Consider the following 17989-nt stretch of genomic DNA (forward strand, 5'->3'; position numbering starts at 1 on the left):
TGTAGTGGTTTTTGCCATGGTAACGGTAACCATATATGCAAAACAGAAAAAGAGACACAGATGTATAGAACAGAGTTTTGGACTCTGTGGGAGAAGGCGAGGGTGGGATGTTCTGAGAGAATAGCACTGAAACAAGTATACTATCAAGGGTGAAACAGATCACCAGCCCAGGTTGGATGCATGAGACAAGTGTTCAGGGTTGGTACACTGGGAAGACCCAGAGGGATGGGATGGGGAGGAAGGCGGGAGAGGGGATTGCGATGGGGAACACATGTAAATCCATGGCTGATTCATGTCAATGTATGGTAAAGTAATATTTTTGAAGACTGTTTACATGGGAAAATATTATAAAGATGTAAAACTTTGTGTAATATGATATCAATTTTGTAAATAATAATGAAAAGACTGGGAGGAAGTACATTTTGCCTCTCTTCTTTCCCCTTTTTACAAAGTTTGTAATCTGTGGCCCCCAATTATAATAATTCTCACCCATCCATATAGATATCCTTAAAGCCCTTACCTCTTGCTTTTTGAGTAATATTTAGCCCAAATCAAGCTCCATTACCTGCCTACTATGTGCCTGAACTGAGTAGCTAAGTATTGCTCATAGAAGTCACATCCCTTTGTTGAGTGACCTCACTTCTAAATATTAAACAGAAATTGCAAATAAGCACCGAATGCCACAAAGCAGTGCAATTACATTTCCCTCATAATTTCACTTCCCAGAACTATTATTCCACACCTGTTTCTTTTTTTAGATTTCTTTTTACATCTCTTTTGCCTCATACCCTGTGCTTCTTGCTGATATCTTCTTCAGTATTTCATTGAGACTATAGACAGAATCAGTCAAGAATTCCCTCATCTTTATATCATTACCTTCTTCCTCCTGTTACTATGGAAGAACTATACCAAACCTGTCAAAGGCCAGTGTCACCTTCTTGGGGCTCTGAATTTATCCCCTCCCACTCAAAGACTTCACTCCTGTAGTTCCATACCCCACTCCAGTCTCTTGCTCTGCCACAGTCTTTAGAAAGGCACTACATTCAGTCATTGCCATCTGCATCAAACATGCTCAAATAGTTCCTATGTTTTTAAACATTACTCCTCCACTGACCTTTTGTAAAACTCTAGCTACTGAGTCAGTGTTCAGTTCCTTGTCACATCAGAACCACTTGATTTTCTCCTCTCTACTCAGTTCAGTTCAGTCGCTCTGTCATGTCTGACTCTTTGTGATCCCATGGACTGCAGCAAGCCAGGCTTCCCTGTCCATCGCCAACTCCCAGAGTTTACTCAGACTCATGTCCATCAAGTCAGTGATGCCATCTAACCATCTCATCCTCTGTCATCCTCTTCTCCTCCTGCCTTCAAATTTTCCCAGCATCAGGGTCTTTTTTTCTCTCTACTCACCTCTCTCTATTTCCCTCCCATCCCAGTTAGGCATCTCTTCCCTTCACTTCACAGAAATTGCTGTTGCCAAAGTCAACAGTGACCTTCATCTTGCCAGATTCAATATACATTTTTATCACCTTATTTGGCCTCTCAGTAGCATTCTATACAGGAGGTGGTGATCAAAACCATCCCCAAGAAGAAGAAATGCAAAAGGGCAAAATGGTTGTCTGAGGAGGCCACACAAATAGCTGAGAAAAGAGAAGGTAAAGGCAAAGGAAAGATATACCCATCTGGGTGCAGAGTTCCAAAGAATAGCAAGGAGAGATAAGAAAACTTTCTTCAGTGATCAGTGCAAAGAAATAGAGGAAGACAATAGAATGGGAAAGACTAGAGATCTGTTCAAGAAAACTAGAGATACCAAGGGAACATTTCATGCAAAGATGGGCACAATAAAGGACAGAAATGGTATGGACCTAACAGAAGCAGAAGACATTAAGAAAAGGTGGCAAGAATACACAGAAGAACCATACATAAAAGATCTTCTTGACCCAGATAACCATGATGGTATGATCACTCACCTAGAGCCAGACATCCTGGAGTGCAAAGTCAAGTGGGCTTTAGGAATCATCACTATGAACAAAGCCAGCGGAGGTGATGAAATTCCAGCTGAACTATTTCAAATCCTAAAAGATTATGCTATGAAAGTGCTGCACTTAGTATGCCAGCAAATTTGGAAAACTCAGCAGTGGCCACAGGATTGGGAAAAGGTCAGTTTTCATTCCAACCCAAGGAAAGGCAATGCCAACAAATGTTCAAACTACCACACAATTGCACTCATCTTACACACTAGCAAAGTATTGTTCAAAATTCTCCAAACTAGGCTTCAATAGTGTGTGAACTGAGAACTTTCAGATGTTCAAGCTAGATTTAGAAAGGGCAGAGGAACCAGAGATCAAATTCCCAACATCTGTTGGATCATCAAAAAAGCAAGAGAGTTCCTGAAAAACATCTACTTCTGTTTCATTGACTACACTAAAGCTTTTGACAGTGTGGATCGCAACAAACTGTGGAAAATTCTTCAAGAGATGAGAATACCAGACCACCTTACCTACCTCCTGAGAAATCTGTATGCAGGTCAAGAAGCAGCAGTTAGAACCGGACGTGGAATAATGGACTGGTTCCAAATTGGGAAAGTAGTACATCAAGGCTGTATATTGTCACCCTGCTTATTTAACTTATATGTAGAGGACATCATGTGAAATTCCGGACTGGATGAAACACAAGCTGGAATCAAGATTGCCAGGAGAAATATCAGTAACCTCAGATATGCAGGTGACACCACCCTTATGGCAGAGAGAGAAGAGGAGCTAAAGAGCCTCTTGATGAAAGTGAAAGAGTAGAGTGAAAAAGTTGGCTTAAAGCTTAACATTCAAAAAACACAAATCATGTCATCCGGTCCCATCACTTCATGGCAAATAGATGGGGAAACAACGGAAACAGTGACAGATTTTCTTTTCTTGGTCTCCCAAATCACTGCAGATGGTGACTGCAGCCATGAAATTAAAAGACAGTTGCTCCTTGGTAGAAAAGCTATGACAAACCTAGACAGCATACAAAAAAGCAGAGACATTATTTTGCCGACAGAGGTCCATTTAGTCAAAGCTATGGTTTTCCCAGTAGTCATGTATGGATGTTAGAGCTGGACTGTAAAAGAAAGCTGAGTGCTGAAGAATTGATCCTTTTGAACTTTGTGGAGAAGACTCTTGAGCATCCCTTGGACAGCAAGGAGATCAAACCAGTCAATCCTAAAGGAAATCATTGGAAGGACTGATGCTGAAGCTCCAATACTGTGGCCACCTCATGGGAAGAACTGGCTCATTGAAAAAGACCCTGATGCTGGGATAAATTGAAGGTAGGAGGAGAAGGGGGCGACAGAGGATGAGATGGTTGGATGGTATCACTGACTCGATGGACATGAATTTGAGCAAGCTCTGGGAGTTGGTGCTGGACAGGGAAGCCTGGCATGTTGCAGTCCATGGTGTTGCAGTCAGATACTACTGAGCAACTGAACTGAACTGAACTGAGCATTCTATACAGTGTTTACTTTTTCTTCATGAAACAGTTATCTTAACTTCCTAGTTTTCCTTGTCTTACGGAAAATGAAATTCCCATAGCTTTCTTCCTTACTTTACTGGCCACTCTTTTGCCCTGAGCCACCTTCTCTGTGGGCTTCTCTGGTGTCTCAGTATTAAAGAATCTGCCTACTAATGCAGGAGACATGGGTTCGATCCCTGGTCTGGAAAGATCCCCAAGAGAAGGAAATAGCAACCCAGTCCAGCATTCTTGCCTGTAAATCCCATGGACAGAGGAGCCTGGCATGCTACAGTCTATGGGGTCGCAAAGAGTTGGACATCACTCAGCAACTGAACAGCAGCAATCTTCTCTGTATTCCCTGCTAGGTGATCTTATATAATCTCATAGCTTTGAATGTGATCTATATACTGATGATTCAAAACATCTATATTTAGTTCTGATCTCACCTCTTAGCTATAGATTTGTGTATCCAAGCATGTTTGACATATCATAGACATCTCAACCTTTAACATGAACGATACACAATTCTTTATTTCTCTTCCCATAACTGTTCCTCTCTGGTGTTCCCTTGTGATGCCCTCACCCACCCATTTGCTGAGTGGAAGTGCGAATGGAAGCATCCAAAAACCTGGAGTCATCCCTGATTTCTTTCATTTCCTCATCCCTCATATTTAATTTGTGCTTCTGATTTTATTTTTAAAGTATACCTAGATCTGCCTACTCTCCCTGTTTTTACTGCTTCTACCTTAGTTTAAGAAATCACTGTCCCGTTTAGTTAATCACACAAGTGAATGATAAAAGAGTTATATTGAAATATTAAATTATAGAAACTCGTGGTCTGTGGGTTTGCAGGCAGCTGTATTTCTCTCTGCATTTCTGCATTTAGCAAATTTTCTACAATAAATATGAAGTCCTGTTGTGATAAGAAAAATTCATGTTTATGTTTGTTTTAAAGAAGAGACTTTAAAGACTCCAGAGGTGCTTTGGTGGAATAATAATAGTAACAAACCAGTCAGAATACCTTTCATCCTAATGCAGACTGCCTCCTAATATTAGGGATATTTAACTCAGCATTGAGTTTTATTTACGTGGTAAGATTATCATATTTTCCAAAGATGTTTACATCCACATATCCCATCCCACCTGCTTTTCTTACAAGGTACCATTGTCTCTCCTCAAGAGATGGAATCTTTGTTTGTTGCCCTTGAATACTGGGCAAGACTGTGACTATAGATTCAAAGCTGTGTGACATCCAAGTTTGAATCACAGAAAGCAATACAGCTTCTGCCTAGTCTTCCTGGGATGCTTACTCTTTGAACCCAGCATCATATTGTAAAGAAGCCACTTGCAAGGGCAAAATGTAGATGTCCTTGCTATACCTCATGTGTAAATCCCCAGACTTTAGCCAGCATCAGCTGCCAGAAATTTGAGTGAGAAAATCTTTGGATGATTCCAGCTCCCAGCCTTTAGGCTATCCCAGCTCACACTGAGTGAAGTAGAGATGGACTGTCCTCTCTCAACTCTGCTTTAAATGCATATGAATGAGCAAAGTAAATATTGCTGTTTTAAGCTGCTGAGTTTTGAGGTGGTTTTTTAATACAGTGACATATGACCAGAATAATTTAAAAACTTCTAGTCTAAATCTTTACATGCACTATTCTCTGACATTGCCTTAACACATGCTTTCTAAGACTTAGATAAATTTTAAAATTTCAAGGATCATTCCTGCTGTCTATTGTTCCTAAAATGTTTGCCCTGGAAGTTAGTGTGTATGTCTTCCACACATGAGGAAACAACTGGGTCAGTGTGCTTAGACAGGATATCAGACAGGACTAGGTATCTGAGTTGGGAGGCGCTGATGTATAGGCTCCCCATCTGTGTGCTGACAGGAATATTGCATCGAGTTCTAAGCCCTGACCTGGCTATGTATTCAAATGAGAGACCCCAGAATGGTGAAAGAACTAAAAATCTCGTCATGATACCTGAGGAAGAAACTGGGAATGTTTAGCCTGAAGAAGAGAAGATATGCTCAGTTACCCACCCTCAGCTGTGTGCACCAGGCTTTCTTTTTGCATTTGTTTATGTCTGGCCTCTCTCTTGTGGACTATTCCAGTTTGTCTTTTAAACTCTCAGGCAAAGTGGTAGCTCCTCTAGGAAGCCTTCCATGGCCCCAGGGTGAGATTTGTACTCCTCTTCTTTCATAACATGCTTCATGCATCTGTATTACTGCCCTTATCCATGTTATTTTATTTATATTTATGTGTCTGACTTCTGTATCAGAATCTGAGTTACCGAGGACCAAGGACTGTCTAGTTGACCTTGGTATACTTATCCCTTGGGTCTTGCATGTACCACAACATAAATGTTTTACAAATCAGTATTTAAGGTTGATACAAGGAGTATCAGGTTTATTCTATGTGGTTCTAGTGGGGTTAAAGATTGAGCCATCTTGCTCAACATAGGGAAGAATTTTCTTAGCCAGTAGATAGTAAGGGCTACCTTAGAAGATCTCTACCTTAGAAGAGTCCTGTCTTTAGAGGTTCTCAAGCATAGGCTGGACAGACACTTTCATTAGTTAAAAAAATTTTTTTGATACCTAGCTAACAGGAATGCACAGGTAAAGATTATATCGTTCTTTCAAGAAATCTGTGTTCTAGGATTAAAGATAATATGCTAGTAAATGCAATGATGGAGGTATATACAGGGTGCTATAGAAAGTGATTGTTAGGGCGGGGAGGTCAGAAAAGGGATTTCACACAAATTCAGACACTTGTTTGAGTTAAATTGTCAAAAACGAATAGGAATTTGCCGGGCCAACTGGAACTCACAATTGTGAGTAGGTTTGGCTTCTCAGAGCGCTGAAAGCAGTACTGATACATTATGGTTGTAGTCGTGCAGTGGGAGGATGGATGTGGTGATGATGGTGATAGCGCTACCAGTAATAATAGCTAGCATTTGTTACATTATTGAGTACCTGCTCAGAGCAGGCATTGAACTAAGTGGAAGGAGATGTGGTTTAGGGAGCTAACCACAGGCCCATCAAAGCCTCGTGGACTTTATTCTCTGTGAGCCATTATTTTAACCTGCATTTTGAGCAGAGGTGAGACACAGTTTGATTTGCTGGTAAACTTAGTTGTTGGCAAGATTGTCACCAGGATAACATCACATTTGGATGGATAAGATGGCCTTTGATCCTGAGATCTTTGGTACTATGTTTTTGTCATTGTTATCATACTGTTTTATCAACTTCATGGACAAATTTTACATATGCTTTATTTCATTTGCCCTTTTTCTACACTATTGTGACTTTATGTGCTTGCCTAACTGGGCAGAAATGAAATATGACCCATTTTACCAATGATTGAAGAGGAAGGAGGAGTCATCAATATTGAAGGATTTATTTAAATAGCTTCTCCATTTTCTTAATGTAAACATAAAATGATCATAAATATTCACTGCACGTTCTCCCTGTCTTGTCTCCTTCCAGGATAAATTTGGCTTCACAATGTTAGGCTGTTATTTGTTAGGCGCAATCGCTGAAGCGAAGTAAAAGATGGCAGAGTTGCCACATATATGCCTCTGAGCTTAGTTTGTTGTAGCCATAGAGAAAGTGGAGGCCTGTTTTTATTCCTGCCCACCCTGAGCACAAGCAGTTATTGACAGTTCTGTATTAAGACTACTTTAGAGCTAGAGTGATATTTTCATTAGATTTATCGTTCCTAGGTTGCTGCTACATAGGTTCCAGTTCTGATTCTACCATTTCACTGGCTATTTAAGCATGGTCATGCCAGTTAATCTTGCTGAGCCTTAATTTTCTCATTTATGTGATTGGTCTAATAATACCTGTAGGAGTATTATGAGGATCAGTTGATTGGCATATGAAAGGACCATCATAGGATCTGTTAATTTAAGTGTCTAATAAATGTTCATTTCCTTCCTTTTTCTTCAGTCAGTCAGAATGTTTGAACCACCATTACTGATCCATGGTTAGTGATTCATTCCTATAAGTAGTATTGAATTGTGTGTGCCCTCATGGAGGCTTTTACTGACTCCTTCCTCGTGATCATTGTGTCACGTTTTTGTGGCAGCCAGTCAAGAGCAGTACATTTAGGAGTAGGATTAAGGACAGCATTATAGAGAAGGGGTAGAGATAATAGGTGTGGGCAGATGGCCTTCACATAAGCGGTGTAAAGTACCAACCAAAGGACAATTTAGAATCATAGAACCTTAATATTAAAAGAGATTTTTAAAATTTAGTCCAAATTTATAAATTTTAGAAATGGAAGAATAGCCTGAGAGAGGGAAAGTTATCTGACTAGAAGTTAGGGACAAGATTAGGACCCACATTTTGTTTTGTTTTATTTCATTTTAGGACTTGATCTTGCGTTGATGATTATAGGAGCTTTAAGTTTTTAGGAGACTTCTCCCAGATTTTCTTTTCATTTATTCACTCATTCAATTCATTCTTTTATGCTTTCACTAACTGATACATAAAGTTACTGATAATCCTGAGGAGGGTAAAAATTGAAGAATTTTTTTCTTTGTGTTCTTCTGCTATTTCTATGTATTCTGTACTGAGCATATAATATGTTTGATGTTGGTGGGAAAATGCTAGTAAAAGAATATTCATGTATTTCAACTAAGTAAAAATAATTATATTTATCCTAGAAACTAAAACCAAAGAAAAATGTTTGTTCACTTATAACTTTGTTTATAATAGAAAAATAAAAATAGCTTAAATGTTAGGTAGTAATGTAAGCAATATCAGACTTTATAATATCAACAGCAGATGTTCTGGTTATAAATAAATACTACCCTTCTTTCTCTTTTGCTCCCTATCTCAGTGAATGAAACCACCTTACATCCAAAACCCAAACCAAAAACCTGTGATTCGTTTCTAATTTCTCCTGCTTTTCTTACCTCTAGAAACTCTAAAACCTCTTGATTCAACTTCTGTATAATAGCTCTTGAATGCATCTACCCCTGACTCTCTCCATCTGCCTCTGCCTTAATCTATCATCTCCAACCTAGATTCCTGTAACTGGTCCCTATTGATGTCCCTGCCTCCCCCATCAGCCTTTTGTCACTGAAATAGAAATACTCTTATCTTTTTCCCTTCAGAGCATTCTTCACACATACCTGATCTGACACCACATATTTACTACTGTACTATTCATCTCAGTGGAGAAGGAAATGGCAACCCACTCCAGTATCATTGCCTGGAGAATCCCAGGGACGGAGGAGCCTGGTGGGCTGCCGTCTATGGAGTCGCACAGAGTTGGACACGACTGAAGTGACTTAGCAGCAGCAGCAGCAGTCATCTCAGGCTGCCATTACAAAATACCATAGACTAGATGGCTTAAACAATAGATTTTTATCAGGGTATCAGCAGGATCAGATCTGGTGAGAGAGCTCTCTTCTTGGCTTGGAGTCAGCCACCTTCTTGCTAGTTTTCTGGTGTCTCTTCTTAGAAGGGCATTAATTCCATCATGAGGGCCCTGCCCTCATGACCTCATCTCACCCTGATTACCTCCCAAAAGACTCATCTCCAAATACCATCAGATTGGAGGTTAGACCTTCAGCATATGAATTTGTGTTTGACACAAACATTCAGTTCATAACAGCTTTATTATCTTCTGTATTCTTGATGCCCTGGCACATGAATATACAAGGGATAGCCAGTTCTTAGATATAGCAAAACTACTCAGCCTGAACTGTGCCTTTTATATGCAAACTAACCAATTCAGAACCCATTCTCTAAACTACCTCTTACACTCCAGGAAGCAGTATTTCTCTGCCCTAATCATTTTAGTGCCAGGTACCTGATAGTGCCAGCCATGAAATCAGAAGACAGTTGCCTCTCGGCAGGAAAGCAATGACAAACCTAGACTTTGTGTTGAAAAGCAGAGACATTACTCTGCTGAGAAAGGTCCGTGTAGTCTTTCCAATGGTTGCATACTGTTGTGAGAGCTGGACTGTAAAGAAGGCAGAACACCAAAGAATTGATGCCTTCCAACTGTGGTGCTGGAGAAGACTCCTGAAAGTCCCTTGGACAGCAGGGAGATCAAACCAGTCAATCTTAAGGGAGATTAAACCAGTCAATCTTAAGGGAGATCAACCCTGCATATTCCCTGGAAGGACTGATGCTGATGCTGAAGCTGAAGCTCCAGTATTTTGGTTATCTGAGGCACACAGCTGACTCACTGGAAAAGTCCCTGATGCTGGGAAAGATTGAGGGCAGAAGGAGAAGAAGGTGTCAGAGGATGAGATGGCTGGATGACATCACTGATATAATGAACATGAACTTGGGCAAACTCTGGGAGATGGTGAGGGACAGGGAGGCCTGGTGTCCTGCAGTCCATGGGGTTGTAAAGAGTTGGACTAGGCAACTGAGCAGTAACAGCAACAACCAGATAACTAGAGATAACGCCCATATCCTAGAGCCCCTTGAAGTTATTCAAATTAGTCAATTCTAAACCTGCTTACCTTCCCTTGCCTTGCATTTCTTAGGGAAATGGCTATAAAGGCTCTTGCCCATACTTTCCTCTTGCCCTTTCTGCCTCCTGACTGACCCTGGTGCTTTCCTGTGCTGCTCTGCATGGCAAGGAAGTTCTCTCTTGGGAACTGTGAATAGCAAACTATCTTTCCCTTCTTTTTCTTTTTGAAGGGGGAAAGTTCCCCCTTAATTTTCACCTCCTATTTTGTTTGTTTGCTTGTTTTTGACCTTGCCACAAAGCTTGCAGAATCTTAGCTCCCCAACCAGGGAGCTCACTCAGGCCCCAGTAGTGCAGAGTCCTAACCATTGGACCACCAGGAAATTCCTTTTCAGTGGCAGTCATCTCCTGATCTATTGGCTTCACCATACCTGAATAATAATAAAATTTATATTACAAAACATACTACCACAGTGCCGTGAACTGAATTGTGTCCCCTTAAAAATCACATGTTGACTGTTTGCAGATGATAGGATACTTACATAGAAAATCATAAAGCAACATCAGAAAACTATCAGAGCTCATCAATGAATCTGATAAAGTTGCAGGATACAGAATCAATATATAGAAATCTGTTGCATTTCTGTGTACTAACAAAGAAATATCAGAAAGAGAAATTGAAATAATCCCATTTACTATCACAACAAAAAGATTAAAATACCTAGGAATAAACCTACCTACGAAGGCAAAGCTTCCCTGGCAACTCAGCTGGTAAAGATTCTGCCTGCAATGCTGGAGACCTGGGTTTGATCCCTGGGTTGGGGAGATTCCCTGGGGAAGGGAACGGTTACCCACTCCAGTGTTCTGGCCTGGCATTCCATGGACCATATAGTCCGTGGGGTCGCAAAGATTTGGACACGACCAAGTGACTTTCACTTCACTTCACTTCAGAGAAGCAAAAGACATGTACTTGAAAACTATAAGAATGTGATGAAAGAAACTGAAGATGACTCAAGCAGGTAGAAAGATATACCATGTTCTTAGATTGGAAGAAACGGTATTGTTAAAATGACCATGCTGCCCAAGGTGATCTATAGATTCAGTGCAATCCCTAACAAGACATTTTTCACTGACCTGGAACGAAAAGTTTAAAAATTTAAATGGAAATACAAAAGACCCATTTAGATGTTTAATGTAAAGTCAGTAGATACTGGTTCAAAACTTTAAATAAAGGAATCTTCATAAAACTGGTGGTCGATTTACCTGCAGCTTGTCATTGTGTTATACCAGTGTTTTTGAACATTTAAAGGTGACTCAAGTGAAAGGTTTTGGAGGCAACATAATATAAAAGAGTCCTTTCAAAATCTGGCTCTGTTACTTATTAGCATTGTGATCTTTGAAATGTTGCTTAAACCATCTAAGCCTCAGTGTTTTCATCTTGGAATGTAGATGATAGTTCCTACCTTAGGATTGTGCAGATTAAATGAGATAATGTGAAACATTTGATCATAATACCTTGCACAAATGCTGTCGTTTTCATTATTCCAATAATTTACTAGAATATATCACTTTGCATAAATTCTCTTCCTTCTCCCTAGAATGCCTTTTTCTGCTATCTCACTTCATTTCCTGCCACCATCTTTTCTGGCTTCTTTTTCGGGAATATTTGCTGTATATTTAATCACTTATTTTTTCATTCCCTCTACCTCAATAGACTGTGAATTCCCTGAGGTCAATTATGTGATTATGTCTTGTTTTCTTCATATCCTTAGCTCCTAACATGTTGCCTCATGTATAGTAGTATATTATTAAAGAATTCATTAAATGCATATCTAGTGAATAAATTCTATAGGATTAGTTTAAGGATTAGAAATACACCCTCCCCACCCCCCCCAAAAAAAAAAAAACTATCGTAACACTTAGCTGGCCACTGTCCAGCTTGTAGTTTAATATATAGTAGCTATAGTTGTTACTGTTGCTAATAATAATATTATTTTTCAGAGACATACTTTGACGTCACTTACATAACTGACTTCCCCAGCCATTACTATCTCTTCTTATATATGAGTGGTTGTTCAGTTGCTCAGTCATGTCTGACTCTGCACCACCAATGGACTGTGGCATGCCAGGCTTCCCTGTCCTTCACCACCTCCTGGAGCTTGCTCAAACTCATGTCCATTGAGTCAGTGATGCCATCCAACCATTTTATTTATCTTAGGTGCTATAGGATGAAGAAAAAAATGCAAAAGAATACTGAAAGTACCTATAACCTGTATATGGTGGACATCATTCCTTGATGGAGGCATGTTATCATAGTTTATGATGCTGAATGATCCAAGCTGAGCAGTGAGTCAGGCATCCTACTTGAGTATGTACATTAAGACACATAGATGGCTAGATAAGTTCATTTGTTCAAAAACAGTAATCTAAATATACATACTGAGATCTGGTTTCCTCGGTGTGTGTGCCCAGGAGTGGGATTGCTGGGTCATATGGCAGTTCTATTTCCAGTTTTTTAAGGAATCTCCACACTGTTCTCCATAGTGGCTGTACTAGTTTGCATTCCCACCAACAGTGGAAGAGGGTTCCCTTTTCTCCACACCCTCTCCAGCATTTATTGCTTATGTAGACTTTTGGATAGCAGTCATTCTGACTGGCGTGTAATGGTACCTCATTGAGGTTTTGATTTGCATTTCTCTGATGATGAGTGATGTTGAGCATCTTTTCATGTGTTTGTTAGCCATCTGTATGTCTTCTTTGGAGAAATGTCTGTTTAGATCTTTGGCCCATTTTTTGATTGGGTCATTTATTTTTCTGGAATTGAGCTGTAGGAGTTGCTTGTATATTTTTGAGATTAATCCTTTGTCTGTTTCTTCATTTGCTATTATTTTTTCCCATTCTGAAGGCTGTCTTTTCACCTTGCTTATAGTTTCCTTTGTTGTGCAAAAGCTTTCACAGCACTGTTTATAATAGCCAGGACATGGAAGCAACCTAAATGCCCATCAGCAGACAAATGGATAAGGAAGCTGTGGTACATATACACCATGGAATATTACTCAGCCATTAAAAAGAATTCATTTGAATCAGTTCTAGTGAGATGGATGAAACTGGAGCCCATTATACAGAGTGAAGTAAGCCAGAAAGATAAAGACCAATACAATATACTAACGCATATATATGGAATTTTAAAAGATGGTAACAATAACCCTATATGCAAAACAGAAAAAGAGACACAGATGTACAGAACAGACTTTTAGACTCTGTGGGAGAAGGCTAGGGTGGGATGTTCTGAGAGAACAGCATTGAAACAAGTATACTATCAAGGGTGAAAGAGATCACCAGCCCAGGTTGGATGCATGAGACAAGTGCTCAGGGCTGGTGCACTGGGAAGACCCAGAGGGATGGGATGGAGAGGGAGGTGGGAGAGGGGATTGGGATGGGGAACACATGTAAATATATGGCTGATAAATGTCAATGTATGGCAAAAACCACTACAATATTGTAAAGTAATTAGCCTCCAACTAATAAAAACAAATGGAAAAATAAATAAATAAATAAATATACACACTGAGAATAAATTAGATGATGATAAATATGAGAATTAGTAAAATGTATTAGATAATAAAAGGTGACCATCTTAGTCATTCTGCTGTTTTATTTTGGATTTGAATAATAATTGCAGCTCTACAGTATTCAAGTCCTATTACCTGTCTGTGTCTTTTAGCTATTGGATGAACTCCCAATGATCTACAGCTGTTGTATATTTGTATACTGCATGTAAGTATTTACATTTAAAATTTATTTACTTGATATATTTTAAAATTCATGTTTGTTTCATAGGGAATTAACATAACTAATGCAGTTACATTACTGGGAGATTAAAACAGTGTAGAAGACTATAACTTTTGTGATTTTAATACAGAATATAATCTTTTGGAAGTTATACTAACAATGTTTATGAGTTTGTGTGATCTCAAATATATTATCCAAAATCCATAACATTTTTCTACTTTGTACCTTGAATTATGCAGGGCAACAAGTCATCTCTAAATTTTCACAGTTGTACAAGATAAATAGATATTGTCCTCATTTTATCTAAGAATATAAGCAGAGCTTATGCTGAGATGACTTGCTTAAGGCCATGCAGTTAATAACCTACAAGTTTAATAACTTAACTTTTAAAGTATACCTTCTGTTCCCTAGTATTAATACTTCAAACTTGTCTGAACCTCTTATGTGATGGTTATCTGATTCTTTTCAACCTGGTCATCATTGCTAGTTCAAGAATATCTTCTTCTAAAGATACGTAAAAATAAAAAGAGTTTTCATATGTATACCTATGGCTGATTCATGTTCATGTTTGACAGAAAACAACAAAATTCTGTAAGGCAACTATGACCAACCTAGACAGCATATTAAAAAGCAGAGACATTACTTTGCTGACAAAGGTCTGTCTAGTCAAAGCTATGGTTTTTCCAGTAGTCATGGATGTGAGAGCTGGACTATAAAGAAAGCTGAGCACGAAGAACTGATGCTTTTGAACTGTGGTATTGGAGAAGACTGTTGAGAGTCCCTTGGACTCCAAGGAGATCAAACCAGTCAATCCTAAAGGAAATCAGCCCTGAATATTCACTGGAAGGACTGATGCTGAAGCTGAAGCTCCAATACTTTGGCCACCTGATGGGAAGAACTGACTCCTTGGAAAAGACCCTGATGTTGGGAAAGATTGAAAGCAGGAGAAGAAGGGAACGACAGAGGATGAGATGGCTGGATGGCATCACTGACTTGATGGACATGAGTTTGAGCCAGCTCCGGGAGTTGGTGATGGACAGGGAAGCCTGGCGTGTTGCAGTACATGGGGTCACAAAGAGTCAAACATGACTGAGTGACTGAAGTGAACTGAAAAAATAGATAAATTTTTAAAAAATTAAAAATAGTTTGAAAGAATATATTATTAAAAAGAACTCATCAGAAACTGTTTCTGTAAATGACCAGAAGTAATTATTTTAGGCTCTCTGGGCCTGTGGTCTCTGTTGCAAGTCTTCAACCTCTGCTATTGTAGCATAAAAGCAGCCATAGATAAGCTATAAATCAATGGGTGTGACAGTGTTCCAGTACATTTTATTTGCAAAGTCAGGCTTAGGTTGAGAAACTGGTTTTTGCACTGTGATTTGCAACCCCAATCTAGAAAACTATGTCATCAGCCCATCTGTGACGGTGCAGATTTGGGCACTTAGAAAACCTAAGATCAAAAACATGGAAATTCTAGCCACTGTTTTCTGAAACCTGTTAAGACTGAGACTAGGGTCTGTGCTCTCCTTGACATTGTTTATTGATCTATCTTTTCTGTCAAAACTATATTTATTGAAAGAAAAAGTAACAGTGAGCATTGATAAACTAATATCCTGATACACCTGTACCTGCATGAGACAAATTGAGAGCAGATAATTTAATAGAAGTATCCAGATGAGTACTGTAAGAAGGAGAGAGCAGAAGATGCCTGCTGTCTTCCCTTAGTTGACATCAGGTGTCTGTAGGCAGTGTGGATTCTCTGAGATGAGTGTGTGGTTGCAAGGAAATGATGGGCACCAGTATACCCAGGGTATGTATACACATGGCAAAACAGCATTCTGTTTGTTTTCCTAGTTTTATATTCTAAAACAAGTTTCTCTCTTTTTTCTTTTTAAGGTTTGAATGTTTTAAGCCGAAGAACTCTGTAAACTACCATCTGCTTTTTACCTTAGTTCTCTTCAGTTTGATAGTAACCATAGTAAGTCATATTTTATTTCTAACAAATTAAGCATGTGAGCTGCCATTTATGGAGTTTGGTACATTTTGCTTCTAGTGTTTGCCTCATGCTGTTCAAACTGAAATATTTCTAAAGGAAACTCCCTTATAGATATTGCTTCTTTGTTTTCTATTCTATTTAGGTGTTATTTCTCAACAAAAAGTTGAAACAATTTTTTTTAACCTGTTTTTTTTTTGTTAACAGGAAGTGGGAAAAGTCAAAAGGCAAATATTCAGTAGCAATAGAAAGCAATTAACGATTAACTTTTCCTCATGGATGAACATATTACCTCCTATTTGTTAAAAAAAAGAAATTGGCTCTCATCTTTAGAACCTCCTGTGACTATTTTAATGCCTAACCTTTTCCAAATAGGTTGAGATAGCTGATCACTTCTGTGTGCCAGTTCATCTGTTCCCACATTTCTAGTACTACCTATAACCTGACAACTACCAAATCCACATCTTAAGCCTTAGAGTTAGATATCACTAATATCAGGACCCTCAATCTCAGCACATTCCAAGTTGTACTTACTTACCCCTGCCCCATGATACAAACCTACTCATTATCTTTCCTACAAAATCTGCTCATGCTCTAAGTTGCTTGTCTTGGTTAAAGTGAAAGTGAAGTCACTCAGTCATGTCTGACTCTTTGCAACCCTGTGGACTGTAGTCTACCAGGCTCCTCTGTCCATGGGATTCTCCAGGCAAGGATACTGGAGTGGGTTGCCATTTCCTTCTCCAGGGGATCTTCCCGACCCAGGGATCAAACCCGGGTCTCCCACATTGCAGGCAGACGCTCTACCCTCTGAGCCACCCGGGAAGCCCTGTCTTGCTTGGTTAAGGACCTACTAAATACTCTCTGTTACTTAATAACTATGGGACTTTGGACAAGTTACTTAACCTCTTGAAATTTCCTCATTTGTAAAATGAAAATAGTAATAAACATACATTTCATATTAGTTGTAAAAATTAACCCTTGGTACATAGTAAGGACTCCATAATTCTTTTGCCTTTAAAAAAAAAAAGCCTTTTAAGAGCCTTGCTCTTCTGCATTTCTTCTGTTACTAACACTGAGAATATGAAATTATGTAAAGGGAAATTAGTATTTTGAAATAGCAAATTTCAGAGTTTAAAAACATTCTGCCTTATTAGAGTTTAGAGTTATACATATATAAATGTTTCATACACATCTTACTATTAAAGCTTTCTGGTTGCTTAAGGAAATGATCTACTCTTATAATGAAGGAACTTCCTCCAGGAATAAGATGTTCTGTAGCAAATTGTAAAATTACTTAAAATTTGTGAGATCAGCAGTATGTTAAATGAGGCTATAAAGATGTATAAGAATGGTCCTTTCTGCCAAAAAGTTTATTGCCTTGTAGGGGAGAAAAGAAACTAATAAATGCCATTGACAGTCTGGTAGAAAGAAGGATGAGTGGTGGGTTCTGCTAAGCAGAAAAAAAACTCAGAAAAGACTTCAAGAAAGAAGTAAAATTTGGTGTAAATCTATGGCTGATTCATATCAATGTATGACAAAACCCACTGAAATGTTGTGAAGTAATTAGCCTCCAACTAATAAAAAAATTAAAAAAAAAAAAAAAAAGTAAATTTTGATTAACAAAAAAAAAAAAAGAAGTAAAATTTGAGCTGAATCTTAAAAGATGAGTATTTACCAGCAGGGGCATTTGCTAACACAGTGAAGCATGGTATGTTTAAAGATACAGAAGCATGAAACTAGCCTCTTTGGGGTAGCAGTATACTTTTTGGAGCCTAGGATGAGAAAGAGACAGGAAGATAGGAATAAGGCCAAACAGAAAGGCTAGAGCAATGTCATGGGAAGGCTTTGAAATTTGGACTTTGTCTTGTAAGTGATAGGAGTCATTTCAGATTTGTGATTTAAATTTTGACTCCTCTCTACCATGTCTTTTTAAAGGTGTACTCTTACAGGGCAATAAATGCATACAATAAGTGGGCATTGAACTTAATCACCCACATGACATTGGAGCCTGAACCTAGAGTTTGTGTAACTGAAAATGTTTCTCAGTGAATGCACTGAGATTTTTGCACAGAGAATGCAATGATTTTTGGAAGCAGAAGAAAGAACAAGAAATTTATTTTAAATGTTTTCACTCATTAGCATATATTATGTGCTAGAGACTTGCACATATTTTGGCTAATTATTGCTACCTATTATTATTCCCATTATCCAGATAAGGAAAAATGAGTCTTTTAGTTAAATGACTTGCTCAGACATGTAGCAAGTAAGTGGCAGTTTAAAATTTTAC

The 17989-nt window shown here is 38.7% G+C and overlaps 1 protein-coding gene across 1 annotated transcript in view; it reads left to right on the plus strand.

Annotated features, from left to right (window-relative positions):
- The window catches only part of ACER3 (alkaline ceramidase 3), a 152793-nt gene that overhangs the window by 81311 nt on the left and 53493 nt on the right, over nt 1–17989 (plus strand). Inside the window, exons 4-5 of the mRNA XM_043908067.1 lie at nt 13642–13694; nt 15606–15687. Of these exons, the coding sequence (XP_043764002.1) occupies nt 13642–13694; nt 15606–15687 (135 nt within the window). The remainder of the gene's footprint in view (nt 1–13641; nt 13695–15605; nt 15688–17989) is intronic.

The sequence above is a fragment of the Cervus elaphus genome, chromosome 1, assembly GCF_910594005.1.
Source record: "Cervus elaphus chromosome 1, mCerEla1.1, whole genome shotgun sequence".
Lineage (NCBI taxonomy): Eukaryota > Metazoa > Chordata > Mammalia > Artiodactyla > Cervidae > Cervus > Cervus elaphus.